At 45.7% G+C, this 16,362-nt stretch overlaps 1 protein-coding gene across 4 annotated transcripts in view; it reads left to right on the forward strand.

Annotated features, from left to right (window-relative positions):
• Positions 1–16,117, forward strand: part of LOC144121526 (monocarboxylate transporter 5-like) — a 171,365-nt gene extending 155,248 nt beyond the window's left edge. For 2 of the 4 annotated variants that reach the window (XM_077654775.1, XM_077654776.1), the window contains exon 5: positions 14,044–15,084. In XM_077654775.1, coding sequence (XP_077510901.1) covers positions 14,044–14,252 — 209 coding nt within the window. In that variant the 3' untranslated portion in view covers positions 14,253–15,084. Of the gene's footprint in view, positions 1–14,043 lie in introns of all 4 variants that reach the window. The other 2 variants (XM_077654777.1, XM_077654774.1) reach the window with 2 other exon arrangements.
• Positions 16,118–16,362: the final 245 nt, after the last annotated feature.

Raw genomic sequence — 16,362 nt, forward strand, 5'->3', positions numbered from 1 at the left:
CAGACATAACTGATAACAATGCTTCCATGTTTTTGCGTATTAATTAAGTAAAGAAAATATCACACGAAGTCTAAAACTATATCGGTCAGGAACCATCAAACCAGTGCATGCCGCTGATATGAAAAACGTAAGGGCCATGAAATTAGCAAGTAGAGGACAAATATTTTAATGAATGTTTGTCGTTAAAGAACCTTTACATCTTGTACATATGCAACGGCCAGGGAAAAATCTCTAAGCCGCTGTCCTTCGTTCCAGTGTACTGCGCAGAAGCAGCTGTCACCGGTCACGTATTGCGAGTAATTGCACCGAAATTTTGATCGCAACAGCGAGCCATCGGTACGCCCTTGGAAGTTTGTGCTAGGATGGGGCCCTTGCGTTACATGACTCCAGGTGCAGGGGAGTTGCCACGATATCCAACTCGAGTGAGAAATGTTCGCGCCAAAATGTCTTTTCAAGTCTGAAAAATACACTGTAGGTGGCAAAATCCAGAAATCCAGAATGACTTCCGGCGCCAGTGGTTGCTTTGGTCAACGGTGCGTGACAGTTCTAAAACATTTAGGGGGAGCTGAAGCCCCATACCCCCCCCCCCCCCCCCCCCTTCCCCATGGCTACGCCCCTGGCTTTGAGTTATGATGACGGAGAGCTGGTTGAGCTGGTTAGACTTCATTAGTAATGGCGTGGTGAACCACCAACGAGGACGAAGAAAAAGAAAACATCACGAGCGCTACTGTTACAGTGTGTGCGGGAGGTGGGGGGGTTAGAGGAAGAGGGTTCTTATGGGCTCTAGTTAGATATGTCTTCGCCTGCGCATGTTATTATTAATAATAATTGAGCATCTGAAAAGGCAAGACGCAGTAACTGTTTCACATCTGGTGGACACCTCATCCACGCTGTAAGGGAAGTGATGTAGGAAGGAGTGAAAGAAGTCAGAGAGAAAATGCCCCCATCGAAATTAAGCCTTCTAACCTGAGTATCGCGCTGACAGTCGCGATTACGCGCTCTGGATGACGAAATTGCCAGTGGATTTTATTACTGTTACCTTTCCTTTCTGTGGCACAAGTGACTCGGCAATCGTGTTGCAGTCAGAAACGACTGATGCAATTCGGGCGCTTCTGGCACAGTGCACTGCAGAAACCAGCACGTGTCTTTGCAGGGTGCACTTGGAGCGGATTTATGGTCGAACTGCGAAGCCGGAAGTGTTGCTGTAAAATAACTTTCGCGCCGGAAGCTCTGCACCGGATGTATGTCTCGTGGCACTCCGGTTCACTCAGGGCCAAGTTTGAGGGACATTCGCCAGTCAGGTGCGAAACTTTGTTATGACACGGTCGGGATTTGCACTGATCAAACATGAATTCCGCGGCACGTGTACTGTAGAAGATAGAACCAGAAATCCTTCAGATTTCGAGGTTTTCTGATACTGTAGTTTAACTTAGTGAACACTGTCAACATTTCACGCATTCACGGCAAGCTTTCCCTGGTAAATTTCTAAAAAGGACATTCACGTACAATGTACCGGAGAAGGTATGCGAGGTCAGATGCTTTTCTTCTCTGGAAGTGCGCGTTACGTCTATAGCTTTGTTTGGTGGCGTCGCTTTTCTGTTTATTTTCTATATCATCGGGGTATGGAGGGCGTTGTAAGGATTAGTGACAGCAGTGTTAAGGTGCTCCTGCTTCGAGGGTTTTGCGCACGTGTGGCGATCGTGCAATAAAATGACTGGTTTTCAATCCCAGCAAATCCTTCCCCGTGTAATAGGCGCAATGGACGGGCAATCAGATAAAGGGAGTCCTGTTTCTATCGCCAGGAAATTAATATAGCGAGCCTGCATCTTTCTTTCTTTCTTCCTTTCTTTCCCTCCCTCTCTCTCTCTCTCTCTCTCTCTCTTTCTTTCTTTCCTTTTCTCTTTCCTTGTTTCTTTCCTTCTTTCTCTCGTTCTTTCTTTCCTTTTCTCTTTCCTTCCTTCCTTCCTTCCTTCTTTCTTTTTCTTTCTTTCTTTCTTTCTTTCTTTCTTTCTTTCTTTCCTTTTCTCTTTCTTTCCTTCTTTCCTTCTTTCTTTATTTGCTTCTTTCTTTCTTTCTTTCTTTCTTTCTTTCTTTCTTTCTTTCTTTCTTTCTTTCTTTCTTTCTTTCTTTCTTGGGTCCTCACAAGATAACTTTTACAAGGGATTTTCGAATTCTACGCTTATATCGTCGCCGACAGTTTGGAACGTCATAAAACAAACGCCTTGTTTCTGCGATCCTTCACGAACAATCGAGTACCGGGCTTGACTTCCTGTCTGTTCTCCGTCAGGTAGTTACACGCAGTGACCGAACGCTCCGCGAGTTCTACCTTGAACGATTAATAACTGGACGCCCCACTCCAGTTGTAACCTACACAGTGCTGTGCGCGTGTGTGATTTAATTCCTCTAAAATGAACTAATCACGCGCACAACCTGGACACATTTCTTATGTGTAAATAGTTTGTACATATTACTTCTCCCCCTATCCTCTCTTCCTGTCCCCTCACCTCTTTCATTTCATTTCTCCATTCTGCCTGCTGTCCTTTATTTCCGCTGCCCCAGGTCAGGTGCTTCAGTATCGATGGCAGATGCCGGGGCTAGCAAAAATCTTTTCCTTCCTTTTTACTATTATTTTTAATAAAACCACTACCACCAGTACCGTCGAAAGAATCCATGCAGTAAAACTCGCCCCGCTGCGTGAACTGCAACTGATGAGACAGGGCGCCGGCAGCGATTAAGAAATAGCAGTCTTAAATAACTGGCTGTAGATCTTCTCGGCATGCCTTAGAGGTGCCGTAAATGCTCAACATTTATGGGGCTTCGGAGACCTGCCTCTATGAGCGAAGTGTAGTCGGGCGCGAGTGAGCGCGGCCTGAAATGACTCGACAGCTGAACAACCTCGAGCAATCATTCTGACACCTCTTCGCTCGGGGCTGGCTTCAAATTGCTCGAGCTCAACGTCCGCTGCCCCCTGTATCCGGTTCATCTCGCAGTCTGTCATAAGGGCGTCCCGCAGCGTCATTGTGCCTCTCTTTCACTGCATTTTTCTGTCAACCGCCACAGCCGAAATGGAGGCCTGCAAAGGTGGAATTCCCAAACATTTTTACACCTGCACTGTGAAGTGATTGAGTCGTCTCAGTGGCCAAGAGTGGTGCTCTTGTTATGAAGACGTATATACAGTATAGAACCTAATTAAAACGAAGTTGAAGGCGCCCAGTGATTACTTCGTTATAGCCGTAGCTTCGTTTAGCCCATGTTGACCCAGCTTCCAAGGGGAATCGCCATTCCTTCGTTATATCCCATATTTCGTTATAACGAGGTTCCACTGTATTAAAACGGGACTAACAACCTCTCTCCAAGACGTATGTACTACTCCCGTGGTGCCACTCGGTACAGTTACAAAGCTGCATTAGCAACAATGTGTGGTGTACCTGTATGGTTAGTGTACTCATTAGAAGGGGAGTAATAGTTTATACGCCCATGTATCCTAGCGACGTTACACCTGGCTAAAATGAAATTAAAGAACGGGTGCTGAAATATGGGCAGGGACGACAGAGAACAGGCAAACGCGATGTCGTCCCTGTCCATATTTCGAATCTCAACATGTAGCAACTGGATCAGCTGTCATCAGTGCTTTAAGTGCTAAGTGTCTGCCTGTAAATGCGAAGCCCCGGAAACGTAAAGACTGCAAGAAGTTCTGGCAGTATATATATGTAGAACAGAACAAGCGGGCCGGCTACCTTCTTTTGCTTATCTCTATGAGAGGGCAAACACAATGAGTTGTGCTGGGCGACCAGGTAATTCTACTTGCAATTTCAGCAAACAATTTCAGCAAACGGCGACTGGTTGTCGCCGTTTTGGGGTGAATGGTGGCGTAGCATAGCCTCCGGGATCAGTGAAGGATACGAAAGCAGTTTACTTGCGAAACCGGCCGGTGATGGCGGCACCTCTATTCATTTTTGTTATTTTTTGTCTTCCCTGTTCTTTTAACGGCGTCGTTAGCTTTTTCCATTACAGTCATGCCAGGTTCAACGCTGCGGATAGTGCGAGGCTGAATGCGTGACTTCCAACCGTTATCCAGAAGGATGACGCATGATGCGTGCATCGTTGCAGTACCGTTTTTTTTAATTGGTTTTGGGGGAAAGGAAATGGCGCAGTATCTGTCTCATATATCGTTGGACACCTGAACCGCGCCGTAAGGGAAGGGATAAAGTAGGGAGTGAAGGATGAAAGGAAGAATGAGGTGCCGTAGTGGAGGGCTCCGGAATAATTTCGACCACCTGGGGATCTTTAACGTGCACTGACATCGCACAGCACACGGGCGCCTTAGCGTTTTTCCTCCATAAAAACGCAGCCGCCGCGGTCGGGTTCGAACCCGGGAACTCCGGATCAGTAGTCGAGCGCCCTAACCACTGAGCCACCGCGGCAGGTTGCATCGCATTTAGGCTTGAAATTTATTGCACGTCCTTCACATCAAACACACATACTGCAACGTATATTCCAGCGCTCATGTGTGCACATGAGGTAAATATGTAAAAATGAAGAAAAGAGCTTTCATGGCAACGACACTTATCTGTGTATGTAGAAACGTGCTGTGGTGCTTCGGCAACGTTAGCTTCTTTTGGTCAATAGTCAAATGAACTCCCTTATTAGCTTATTTTACTTTTTGTAGATTAAATTTTGGTTTTTAACGTCCCGAAGCGACACCTGGGCTATGAGGGACGCCACAGTCTAGGGTTTCGGCTTAAATTAGACCTCCTCAGGTTCTTTAACGTGCACTGACATCGTGCAGCACGCGGGCGTTTTTGCATTTCGCCTCTGTCGAAATATGACCGCCGCGGACGGTTTCGAATCCGCGACTTTGAAATCAGGAGCCGAACGCCAAAACCATTGAGCCACCGCGACGTTTTTTTTTCATTTTCCAAGGAAATGAAATCGCATGCTTTCGTAGCTATAAAGATATGAAACTTGTGACAATGAAAGAGGATTAAGAAAAGGGAGAAAGAAATGAAAGCAAGAAAAGAAACATGAGCTGGAAACGGTTCTCGTGTGCATGTCGACTGGGGATAACAGCAAAAACCCAGCAGTGTGAACGTTGACGCGTAGCAGAGATCCCGCCGTGGTTCACAAATGTTATGTATAGCCGTTGCGCACCTGTGGAACTATTGAGGTCGCGGATGTAAGTGGAGAAAAAATCGTTCGGGCCACGCAGCACGTGCGCGAATAAGATGAATTAATTGAAGAAGAATACAGGAAAGAATACAAAGGTCGAAACCATTAACCTGCTTTCTAGCGCGCATATATTTTTTCGCTTTTGTCGTCGAGAGCTTTATTTATGCAGGTTTTTAGACGCTAGCGTTGTAGTTGGCGTATGTTGTAGTGGCAGTAATGGTAACTATTCTTAGTATTTAGGGGCGCTAGCAGTATTAGTAGCAGGGGTAGTAGTATTAGTGGTAGTGGTAGTAGTAGTAGCAGATGTAATATTAGCAGTAGTACTAGCAGTAGCTGTAGCAGCAGTAGTAGTAGTGGAAGTAGTATACTGCTGTAGCACTAGTAGCAGGAGTAGCAGTATTAGTTGTAGTAGTACCAGTATTAGTAATATAGTAGCATCAGTAATATTGCTGGTAATAGTAGTAGTAGTAGTAGTAATAGTAGTAAAAGTAGGAGCATTTGTAGTAATAGTAATGGAAGTAGTATACTGCTGTAGCAATAGTAGCAGGAGTAGCAGTATTAGTTGTAGTAGGACCAGTATTAGTAATGGTAGTAGCATCAGTAATATTACTAGTAATAGTAGTAGTAGTAGTCGTAGTAGTAGTAATAGTAATGGAAGTAGTATACTGCTGTAGCACTAGTAGCAGGAGTAGCAGTATTAGTTGTAGTAGTACCAGTATTAGTAATATAGTAGCATCAGTAATATTACTACTAATAGTAGTAGCAGTAGTAATAATGTAGTAGTGAGAATAGTAGCAGCAGTAATATTACTATCAGTAGTAGCAGTAGTAGTATTAGTAGAAGTAGCAGTAGTAGTATTAGTAGAAGTAGCAGTAGTAATAGTAGTAGTAGCAGGGGTAGTAGTATTAGGAGTAGTTGTAGCAGTATTATAGTAGCGGCAGCAATAGTAAGTGTAGATAGAGTAGCAGGAGTGGTAGTTAGTACAGCGGTGGCTCACCAGTGAATATCAGTGACGTGAGAGCAGCGGGTTCACTTGATGGCCCTATGACCAATGAGAATTCTGTACTGGCGTCCTCATTCGTTAACCAATCAGAATGCGTCATCTCTGTTCACGTGACTCAGGCCTGTGGTTAACGGATTTGGCAGTGGGTGGGCGACTGCTGAAGCTCGCGGCCCGTTGGTAAGACATCCTTCCGCAATGAAACGTTTCATATAAACGGCTCATTCGGAATTATGAGAAGTCTTTATGATAGGGAAAATTAAATGAGAATCCATGCGCTTTCCATGTTACTTCCACCTGTTTTCTAGATCCTTTTTCATGCAGTTTTCACACAACTTTCATATGACGCGCATTACGTTATACGGAGTCCGTATGAATTAATTTAGGCTTTCCCATTGGCTTTAAATCCGTGTACTCCGTATGGACTCCGCGTGATCCATTTGGTGTCCATAGAAGCCACAGAAAAAGATACGTAATTACGAGAATCGTCATATGTAAGGTTTAGCTTTGGAGTGAGCGTCTTCGGCAAAAGGGACAATGTGGGTATATTCTGATTGATACATGGGATTTTTAAGCGGGAAATAATAGCGCGCAAAGGAAGACGGGGCGAGTGAGTGGACATACACTCTTGAAAAATGCAAAAGGACGGGAAAGAACACTGACATCGTCACCCGAAACGCATACTCAGCACGTGTCGGCACCACCCGTTCACGCCAAAAATTCAAGTTCTCTTTGTGACAAAGATATAGATGGCGTGCTGACACATCCAGTCTCTGCTCGCGAAATATTAGAAGCTTCAACAAGCTTCAAGTGTATATATTTACACTCGATCTTGCAATGAAACATCAGTTGATAGCTTAGCGCCTGTCCGTTCCACGTGTCCGTTGTGCGCTATTATTTCCCGCTTAAGAATCAATCACCACCTATTCTCTGCTCAAGATACATGGGAGACGGGGCTTATGTTCTCAGCGTCTGTATTTTCTTGCGCATGACGCTGTTTATTCCATGAAATGTTATGTTTTGTTCATTAACGCCTGGCTTCGCCTACCTAGTTTCAGAGCTCTTCGAATATCTGGTTTCGCTTTGCGCCTTGCTTGAATCCTCGGTCTTGTGCTTGATAACAGCCTGCCGACCGCATATATTATTGGCACTATCGCAATTTGGATTGCCCACTTCCGCGATTTTTTGCATTTCCGGGTGACTTTGCGAATAAGTTTATTCTGCCTTGTAGAAATCTTCCGCTCATTTATTCGATCTTGTCTGCACTTTTGGCTGCGGTTCAATAATTAATTATTTATACGTATCCATCTATCTCATCCGTCTATCTCGCTGTCTCGCTGTGAGTTGGGTAATTACGTCTTTTTTTTGTGTGTGTCTTGCGGCAGAACGTGTTCGCATATATAATTCCTCCTGTTTGGTCCCGCCTCACTCAGCCGTATATCTGAATCACTGACTAGAAGTCGCTGCACTAGAAGCTAATTAATGCAGCGTAATTTCTGACGAAAATGCATCAGCGGTGCCTCGTGCGTCATTTAGATAGTTGCTTATTTTAGCACACGCTTTTAGTTTCGCATTTTTTTTGTCTTTATTCTTAGCGGCACGATCCCACCGTTTTTTTTCTTTCGACCAGCGCATCGTTATCTCTGTTGCGCGGCACCAGTATTTAAGAATTTAAGAATGGCTTTCGTAGCTGTCTGTCTCTCTCTTCGTTTATTTTTGTTTCAGTCGTTATTTGAATGGGCAGGCGGTGCTTCTTCTTTTAAGTACGTTATCTCTCAGTTCCTGAATATTTACTTCTGCTGCAGCTTCAAAGTTTTTTGCTTTCTTTTGCCCTCATCGACGTCTCGCCGAGCGCTTAGATTGATTATTTGATTTCCTCGCTTCAGCAGCTGTGGAGGGCTTCCTCCTAGGTCTGAGAGCGATCACTGTCACCGTTTTATAAAATGCAGAAGACTTCTGTAAATAAGGCTGCATCTTTTTGCCGCCTATCTTAGTGTACACTTCTAAGGCGCATGCTGGGGCATTTATACAGTCACGCTTGCGAGCTGATTCCAGGTTTCATTTCTTGGCCAAGTAGAGGCGGTATTAGCACAGTCGTGCGAGCAAACACGTGGACAGTTCCTTGAACTCTGTCCGCTCTCCGATAATGTGCTTTTACACCTTACCGACGTGCGGGGAGGATTTCTTCGGTGGAATCAAGACGCAGATTGTAGGGAGGGAATCTTTTTCTCAATCCCCATGTCAGTTTTTTCGCAGTTGGTATCACCTTTAGCGTGGCGAGAGCGAGCACAATCTTTCGGGCTTGACGCATTAGACATATTCGTGTGGGGACTTTTGTGTCATACCGATACCACCTGCGTTCTGCTTACGAATTGCTTCACGTTTGTGTTGAAAAGAGCACTGTTCCGAATTATTTTCCTGTCTCCCAGCCCTGCTCTTCGCGAGCGGGTAATTTTTTTAGCTGGTGCCTTTGAAGCGCTGAGATTTTGATTTTTTTTATTTCTGTACTGTGCGATGACAGTGCACGTTGGGACGTTAAGCCCCCTAAATCAAATCAAATCATTTTTTGCTTTCTGCTTTATTGCCTATCATCAGGTCGCCTTTCGCATCACACTTAGCTTCGGACTGTACGTCGGTGTTTTCGGTATTCTGTGGTTAAAGGAACGATAGCCGGCCGTGGGTGTAGCGCCGCGCCCGAAAGCTGTCTGCGCAAACATCGGTGTGACCTTTCAAGAGAGATCCGGCCTTGTTGCTGCCATTGTGCTCAATTCACCGCCAGGTACGCGGTCTGACCCATAAGCAAGAAGCAAACCTCCGACAGCGCCCACAACCGGCTGCTTAAAGACGTGTTCGGCGCGACGCAAGGAGAGGGTGTATTGTCGCTTATTATACCCTGCTCATGCTCCCACATGGGCACTAAGAGGGGGAGGTGGGTGGGGGAAGGTTGGAGGTGCCACACCTGTAGCTCCCACGCGAGTTCTTCCCTGTCATTAGAGAGAGCGGTCCGTGGCGATAATTTTGCGGCATTCTTGACGCCCGATAGAGTTGTCGGTCAGGCCAAGGTGACTGCCGGGACGACTTTCCCCAAGGCCTGCTGTTCCAAGCCAACCATAAGCGAACCACGATCTTTCCACAGCAGGTCTACCTGCATGAAGCGTTCCTGCGCATTAACCTCCAGGTGCCGGCAGTGACTCTTTCACGTAGAATATTTATCGAAAGGGGCAGTACCCTCCGGTGTCGACTTCACGGTCCCTCGTTTTGTCGTCACCAATGTCCTCACTCTCTACACAGTGTCGGATCTGCAGCGGTTTCTCAGACGGTTTGCTGAGGTGCCAGACCACTGATCATGCAGCGAGTTAGGTAGTCGGCGTACATTTTATAAACTGCGGGTGCTAAAATACCGCAAGACGGTATTTTCGTTAGTATATACAGCGAGGTTCACCTATGATTTTACACAATTTTTAAATATAGGGCTATTTCACTTATATAAGCGCTTTTTTCGGCATAGCATTGTCAGTGGTGTAGTACAACAGAATACACTAAGGCGTGCTAACTAGCAGGCTGGTTGACTAATATTGAATAGTTGACTTCGTATCTATTACTGTTAGGCTCCTTAACTATTGAGAGGAGCGTAGCCCACCGTAAGTAATATCCATATCAGCTTTTAGAATTTCCAAAATGCGGTTATCCTCGGCGCTGTGGCCCAACAAATTATGGCTACATCGCACCGAAATACATGAGATTTCTAGAAGCTTGCAGGCAAAGCAACCCCTCCAGGGTACGTAACTCTTCGAAACAGCCCACATCTGTTGGGCCACAGCACCGAGGGTAAACGGTTTTTCTAAAGTCTAAAAACTGATATGGATATTACTTACGGTGGGCTACACGCCTCTCAAGAATTAAGGCGCTCAACAGGAATAGTTAAAAAGTTAACCACTCAATATTAGTTAACCAGCCTGCTAGTTAGCAGATCTTAGCTGTGTTCTGATATACTACACCGCTCATAATACTATGCCGAGAAAAGCACTCTTCTAACTCCAAAAGCCTATTTCTAAAAACTGCGCAAAGTTTTAGGTGAAACACCCTGGAATACACCGTTGGCTATAGACCGCAAGATGGCATTTTCATTAGTATAATATACCAATTAAAATATCATCCTGCGTTCTGTCGCCAATGCTACGGTATGTCTATTTTCGCGTGGAGCTGCTTACTTAATGCGCGAGCAGACATGGTAAAGGAGCGCATGCGCTTGAGTAAATCTAAACTCTATATAGACGGACTATCGCCGCACAGCTTACACACAGGGTTCGAATACGCACAAAAAGAACACGCACGCGACCAGAATAACTCCTCCGCGCTTTGACTTTCCTTGAACAGTCCGGGGTCCTTCCCCTCTAAATTAAAATGAGGTGGCTGTTGCTCGCATGCGTGCATCATGCGCATGTACCACACAGCTGCGCTTCGCGTTTTTGCGGAGCCTTTCGATCTATGTTTGCTTGCTAGTAGGAAAAAAACTGGAGCAGCTATTTAAAGCTGTATAAATCAATAACAACATGTCCTGTTTGTTTTTTTCCTTTTTTTTCTTAGCCAGTGACAATGACAGGTGCTGGGTGAGCGTACGCAAGCATTGATAAGACCTTGTGCGGCATGGCTGTCCGGACAGCTCAACTCCGCTCTGGCGTTGCAAAAAGATAAACAAAACTGCGCCGGCACTGTCCATGTGCTGACACAGGAATCGTGATAGACGCCTCTCACTGCACCTGATGTAGAAACCATTCAACTTTTTGAAGCTAGAACTGACGTCAGTCTCTCACAAAATGCATGTAACGAAGTGTCAAGCACTGAAAAAAAATCCGTGATCGGCGGCGTTCGTAGTAGCCTACGATATGACATCTGAGGCGCCCGCCTAGCTTCAATTTCCCTGTTAAGGTGCTAGAAGACCGCAGCTATGCTTGCACTATAGGCATCAACTCGGCCAATTTGGATGAAATGTATGTAAAAAAAGTACCGTATTTTCCGGACTACAGTCCCCACTCGGTGTATAGTCCGCAGGGGCAAATTTTGGCCCAAAATAAAAATTGTTTGCTTAGATTTTTCGCGCCTGGTGTATATAGTCCTCTGTAAATAAGTTTTTTTAGATTGTCCGCGGATGTTTCAAAGAAGCAGCGCCGATGTTTTAAGACCTTTTAGGAAAGCAGCTCGCATCCGTGCACTTTTATTCTTCAACGTAAGATTCTTTCTCCGTAAATCGGTTTCACATTGCTGCTTGCGCATGCTACAGCACACGGAGCTCGAATGCTGCCGGGAAGCCTTGTCATCTTTTTGTAGCCATCGTAACCGTTCTTCGATAAGGAATGCGACGCCTCCGGCGTCATTCAGATACGTTTTTCGCATGTGCTCACAAATACAAGCACTGAAAAATAGCCACTCTAAATACTTGCAGCAGCATTTGCTTGTATATTGAAGCTGTTTGCATATCGGAGCTGATTTTGCTACGTGAACTAACACATCAAAATGTAGCCGCACTCGGGTCCAGTTTCTTTTTTTACTTAGACAGCCACGCTAACCTTCTTCCCATATGACAAACGATCTTAAAAAAATGTATTATGTAGCTTACAACCACTCAACTCAACTCACTCATATATATACCCCACCGCGAATAATATCAGCGTGTTAAATGTGTATAGTCCACGGACTATAGTCCGGAATATGCGGTAATAGTTAAAACTTATTGGGGTGATTTGGTTTGATTTATGGGGGTTTAACGTCCCAAAGCGACTCAGGCTATGAGGGACGCCGTAGTGAAGGGCGCCGGAAATTTCGACCACTTGGGGTTCTTTAACGTGCACTGACATCGCACAGTACACTTATTGGGGTGAATAGAAATTTGGGCCCCGCGACTATCGTTCCGTAGTAAATCGCTGAAGATCCCACAATTCAAGACGGTGACGTCTGGTCTAATAGCGCACTTTTTTGAGCTGCACAACCGGGACAGATATATTTGATTTTGTAAGCTATGCGAAGAGAAAAATGGGCAGCGGCCACTCCTATCTCTTTAGAACTATAATTCTTTAAACCCTTAATGAGGACAGAACTTACTATTTTAAACCGAACTACGCGCGACAAATAATGATGGATGGTAGAAGCAAATTGAAGCTTTTAGTGTTGCAGATTTTGAAGGATATCACATGTGACTTCACTTAGTTAAGAATATTGTTTTTATCAGGAATCCACAGGTCGTGAGTGTGAAACTTAGCAGTCATTAGCAGCTGGTCTAACGATAGCAGTATCACGTTGGTTTTGCGGCGTTTTCAGTCTTGACATGGGGTGGTAGTAGTAGTAGTAGTAGTAGCAGTAGTATATAGTAGTAGCAGTAGTATCGTAGATTAAAGTAAGATAAAGCTCTTTGCGCGCGCGCGTGTGTGTGTGTGTGTGTGTTTGTGTGTGTGTGTGTGTGTGTGTGCGCGCGTGCGTGCGTGCGTGCCCACGGAATCTCCTTCTGACCGTGTTCACTTGCTTGCATGTCAGAGGGCGCCCACTGTAATAATGCGATTCCCGTATGTAGGCCTGGAAGTGGGTCGAAAGAAAGGGTGCCTCAAGGAAATCCCTCCATTTCTGCTCTCGGAGTGTGGCAGGAAGTTTGGGAGCGTTTTATTTCCCCAGAAATCACGTACCCGCTTCAGTATTTTTCTGCCGGCTGTTGCGGGACCCTAACTTGCGCTTTAAATGCATTAAGTTTAATCTGAATCATTTCCCCCCTGCCTCGAAAAGACAATTCTTTTCTTTTTTTTTTTAATGCACATCTGTTTGAACTGATACTTACGGCGTGCAGTTACCGCACACATTGTGTGAAAAGGAGCCTGACCATTGTTTGATAAAGATGAATGAAAATATTATTTTTTTGCAGACATTCGACCCGAATGAGGTGTGTCCTCATTTTTAAAAGCAAAACACGCTAACCGACACTGCATGCGAAGTGCAATGGACTTCGAGTCCATATTAAGTGAGGAGTGATTCATACACATGTTCTTCATTTGCTGTATACCGAGATTAGGGCGCCAAGCGGCATATCCATGCATACGTCTTGCTAAGAACGTCCCTATTAACTCTCTCTCAATCTCAGACGTGTACAAGAGAGAGAGAGAGAGAGAAAGTGAGCGTTTATTGGCAGGAAAAGCAGAGTGGGTAGTCCGCAGTCGACATGCTCAGCAGATGGCTTCTCTGCCCCCCCCCCCCCCCAAAAAAAAAAAAAATACAAAGCAAGAGAAAAGTGGATGCGGAGAAACGAGGTAGGAGGGCAGAAATAATGGAATTCGCATGTGTACATGTACACGACACTCGAACGTTCGTAAACCCGCCCGCCAATATGGCACTCAGGCCTGCGTTACCATGGTTTCACATCTAGGTTCAGGTCAAGGCCTCGAAATGCGCCATCAGACACTTGTCGATTCCCTTTCGGTATCGATCCAAGCGAGCTCCTAAAGAAGTCGGGCTGACAGCTCGGAGACGGCGGACTTGCATACATAAAGCAAAAATGCATTCTGAAAACCCTCAGAAGACGCCAGTTCTTGATGGTTGATGGGAAGGATTTCTCTCCCCCTTCTTGAGAATTTGAAATCTGTTGACGCCACATAGCATGGCTTGGAAGCAAACCCCTACAAAGGCTTTGCGTAATTATGAATGTGTGTGTTCGGATGTCTGATTGTGTTCAAAGACGTAAACTTCTGGGGTAGGATTGTACATCGGTCCTGCAGGTGTACGCTGCCATGGCGTTATGGCGATGAAGTAGGCTCAGTTTAAATTGTGAGCCCTCCTATGCGGCGCACTGTGGAAGAGTGATTGTTGCGAACTTTCTCGTTTGCTTCTCTTCCAAGGTCACTTCCGCGACACCATCGGGGACTACGACGGCCTATTCCACACCCTGACGGCCGTCAACGCCTTCTTCGCTCTCATCTGGCTGGCACGGGCCGTCTGCTCCAGGAGGCAGTCCAGGAGCTCGGCGAAAGACGCGCCTCCACCAGAACTGACGCAGTTGGAGACTACCGTGTCCCTCAACGCCACCAACGATGCGAGTGAAGCGTGATGACTTGCTGTGTTCGTGTGTGTCATGCGAGTGACTGTGCGCGCTGTTGCAGGGACAGCGGCTCAGCGTTATGACTTGCTCGTGCTGACGGCTTCGCGGAGCGAACAGTGAGACTTGGTTCAGCGACATCGCTTTGCCGTTGTGAAACATCTGCAAGTGAACTCTTAAAACAGGCCTACAATGATTGTAAATAATAGATCTCTAAGGCTAAGAGAAACACTCCAGATAAACATTGAAGCCAGTGAGACCCGCCGCGGTAGCTCAGTGGTCCTGGCATTCGTTTCCTGACCATGGGGTTGGGGGAACGAATCCAGGCCGCGGCGGCCGTATTTCTATCAAGGCGAAATCCTGGAATGTTCGTGTTGTGCGATGACAGCGCACTTTGAGAGACTGCAAGTGATCAAAGTTATCCGGAGCCCGCCACTGCGGCGACTGTTTCTTTCTTCTTTCCCTCCCTCCTTCCTTGAGAACATCATAGCAATTGCGAAACTCCGCATCAAAAGTAACTACTTACAGCCACATTCCGAGTGCTTATGGATGGTGGCGCCATCTGGAAGCGGCATATAAAAGCTGTTGCCATATGCCGCCATTGTCTTCAGAAAAGCTTTTTCTTTTTTGCTTCTTCTACCTCTTAATTTATCGGTCAGACTTCAAGTAAATTGATTTTTGTTAATGCATCTGTATCATTGATATTATTTGCAGGCTTTTGTGTGTTCATCAAAAATCTCGCAGTTTGCGACAGGAACACACATCACCTTATTCACCGCGAGCGGCGCGGGAATCTGTAAACGCTCGAATTTTGGCCACCTCAAACCGCCGTTGTTCGATACATATACCCTATGGGCGTACACATCAAAACCTGTTGGCCGATGTGCTGTTGTGTACACTTTAGAGAGGGAAAAAATGAAGCAATGGAGCTGTTTTTGCCAAGCACACAACATCAACATTCAGAAGCAAATCTCTCATTCTTCGGTCGATGCTGCTGGTGGGTATGCACTATGCATGCAAGGGCTCAGCGGCACCGCTTCGCTGACTGCGACTTTCCTTGAAACGGCCATGCGCCTGCACGTAACTGCTGCGAACGCGCGGGGAAATTTATGGGGCGGATGCAGTGTCAAGGTCGTTTGACAGTTTGTATGAACAATGCTCCGCAGCGCCGGGAAAAGTGATGTTTAAAACCCGCGCTGCGATATAGCATATTTTAAAACGACAGAACTTTCTGGCAGCTACCTGGCCACAAAACCTCTGCCCTGGTGCGTTTCTGTTTTTATGTTATTTTATGTGTAGTTTATATTTTGTTTTCACAATCATCAAGCACAGACTCTAAATCTTTTCTTTTGTTTTTCTGAGATGTCTGTTGTGGTATGTTTTAGTCCTTTCTGTAATAAAAAAAACCGTTGTGCATACAAGTAGAACTTTTTATTCTGGTTTCATAAATGTTATGTATAGACTTTTCAGTTGACATGACATGTCTCCCGTGCAGTGATGGCTCACTGATCAAGGGCTCGCCTGCTGAGCCGGGGAACCCGGCTTCGAACCTGGCCGGCTGCGTTTCGATGTAGGGAAAACGTGCACTTTTACTGTGCGATGTCAGCGCACGTAAACAACCCGGTGGTGGTGGTGGTAGTGGTTTTATTAAAAATAATAGTAAAAAGGAAGGAAAAGATTTTTGCTAGCCCCGGCCTCTGCCATCGATACTGAAGCACCTGAGCTGGGGCAGCGGAAATAAAGGATAGCAGGCAGAATGGAGAAATGAAATGAAAGAACCCGGTATGCTCAAATTTAATTCGGAGCCCTCCACCACGGCATCCCTTGTAGCCCATGGGTCGCTTCTTTACATTAAACTCCACAATTTACGCGACATGTCTATTTGAAACGTGTTTCGCTTTTTCTTTCGTTTTGCAATAAAGGTATTGAACCATTGAAATAACGAACGCAAACCGTATATAGAGAATTAAAGGAGATTTCTCCATCATTATAGATGGCATGTATAGCGTAAATTGCTTAACAAGTTGCAGCGAAGGTTTCTTTGAAAGCATGAGTCTTGCGGCTATTTCAAACCACCCAGTTGTGTAGACAGCTAGCTGGCCCTCTCAAAACAAGCATTCAA

The sequence above is a fragment of the Amblyomma americanum genome, chromosome 2 (genome assembly GCF_052857255.1).
Source record: "Amblyomma americanum isolate KBUSLIRL-KWMA chromosome 2, ASM5285725v1, whole genome shotgun sequence".
Lineage (NCBI taxonomy): Eukaryota > Metazoa > Arthropoda > Arachnida > Ixodida > Ixodidae > Amblyomma > Amblyomma americanum.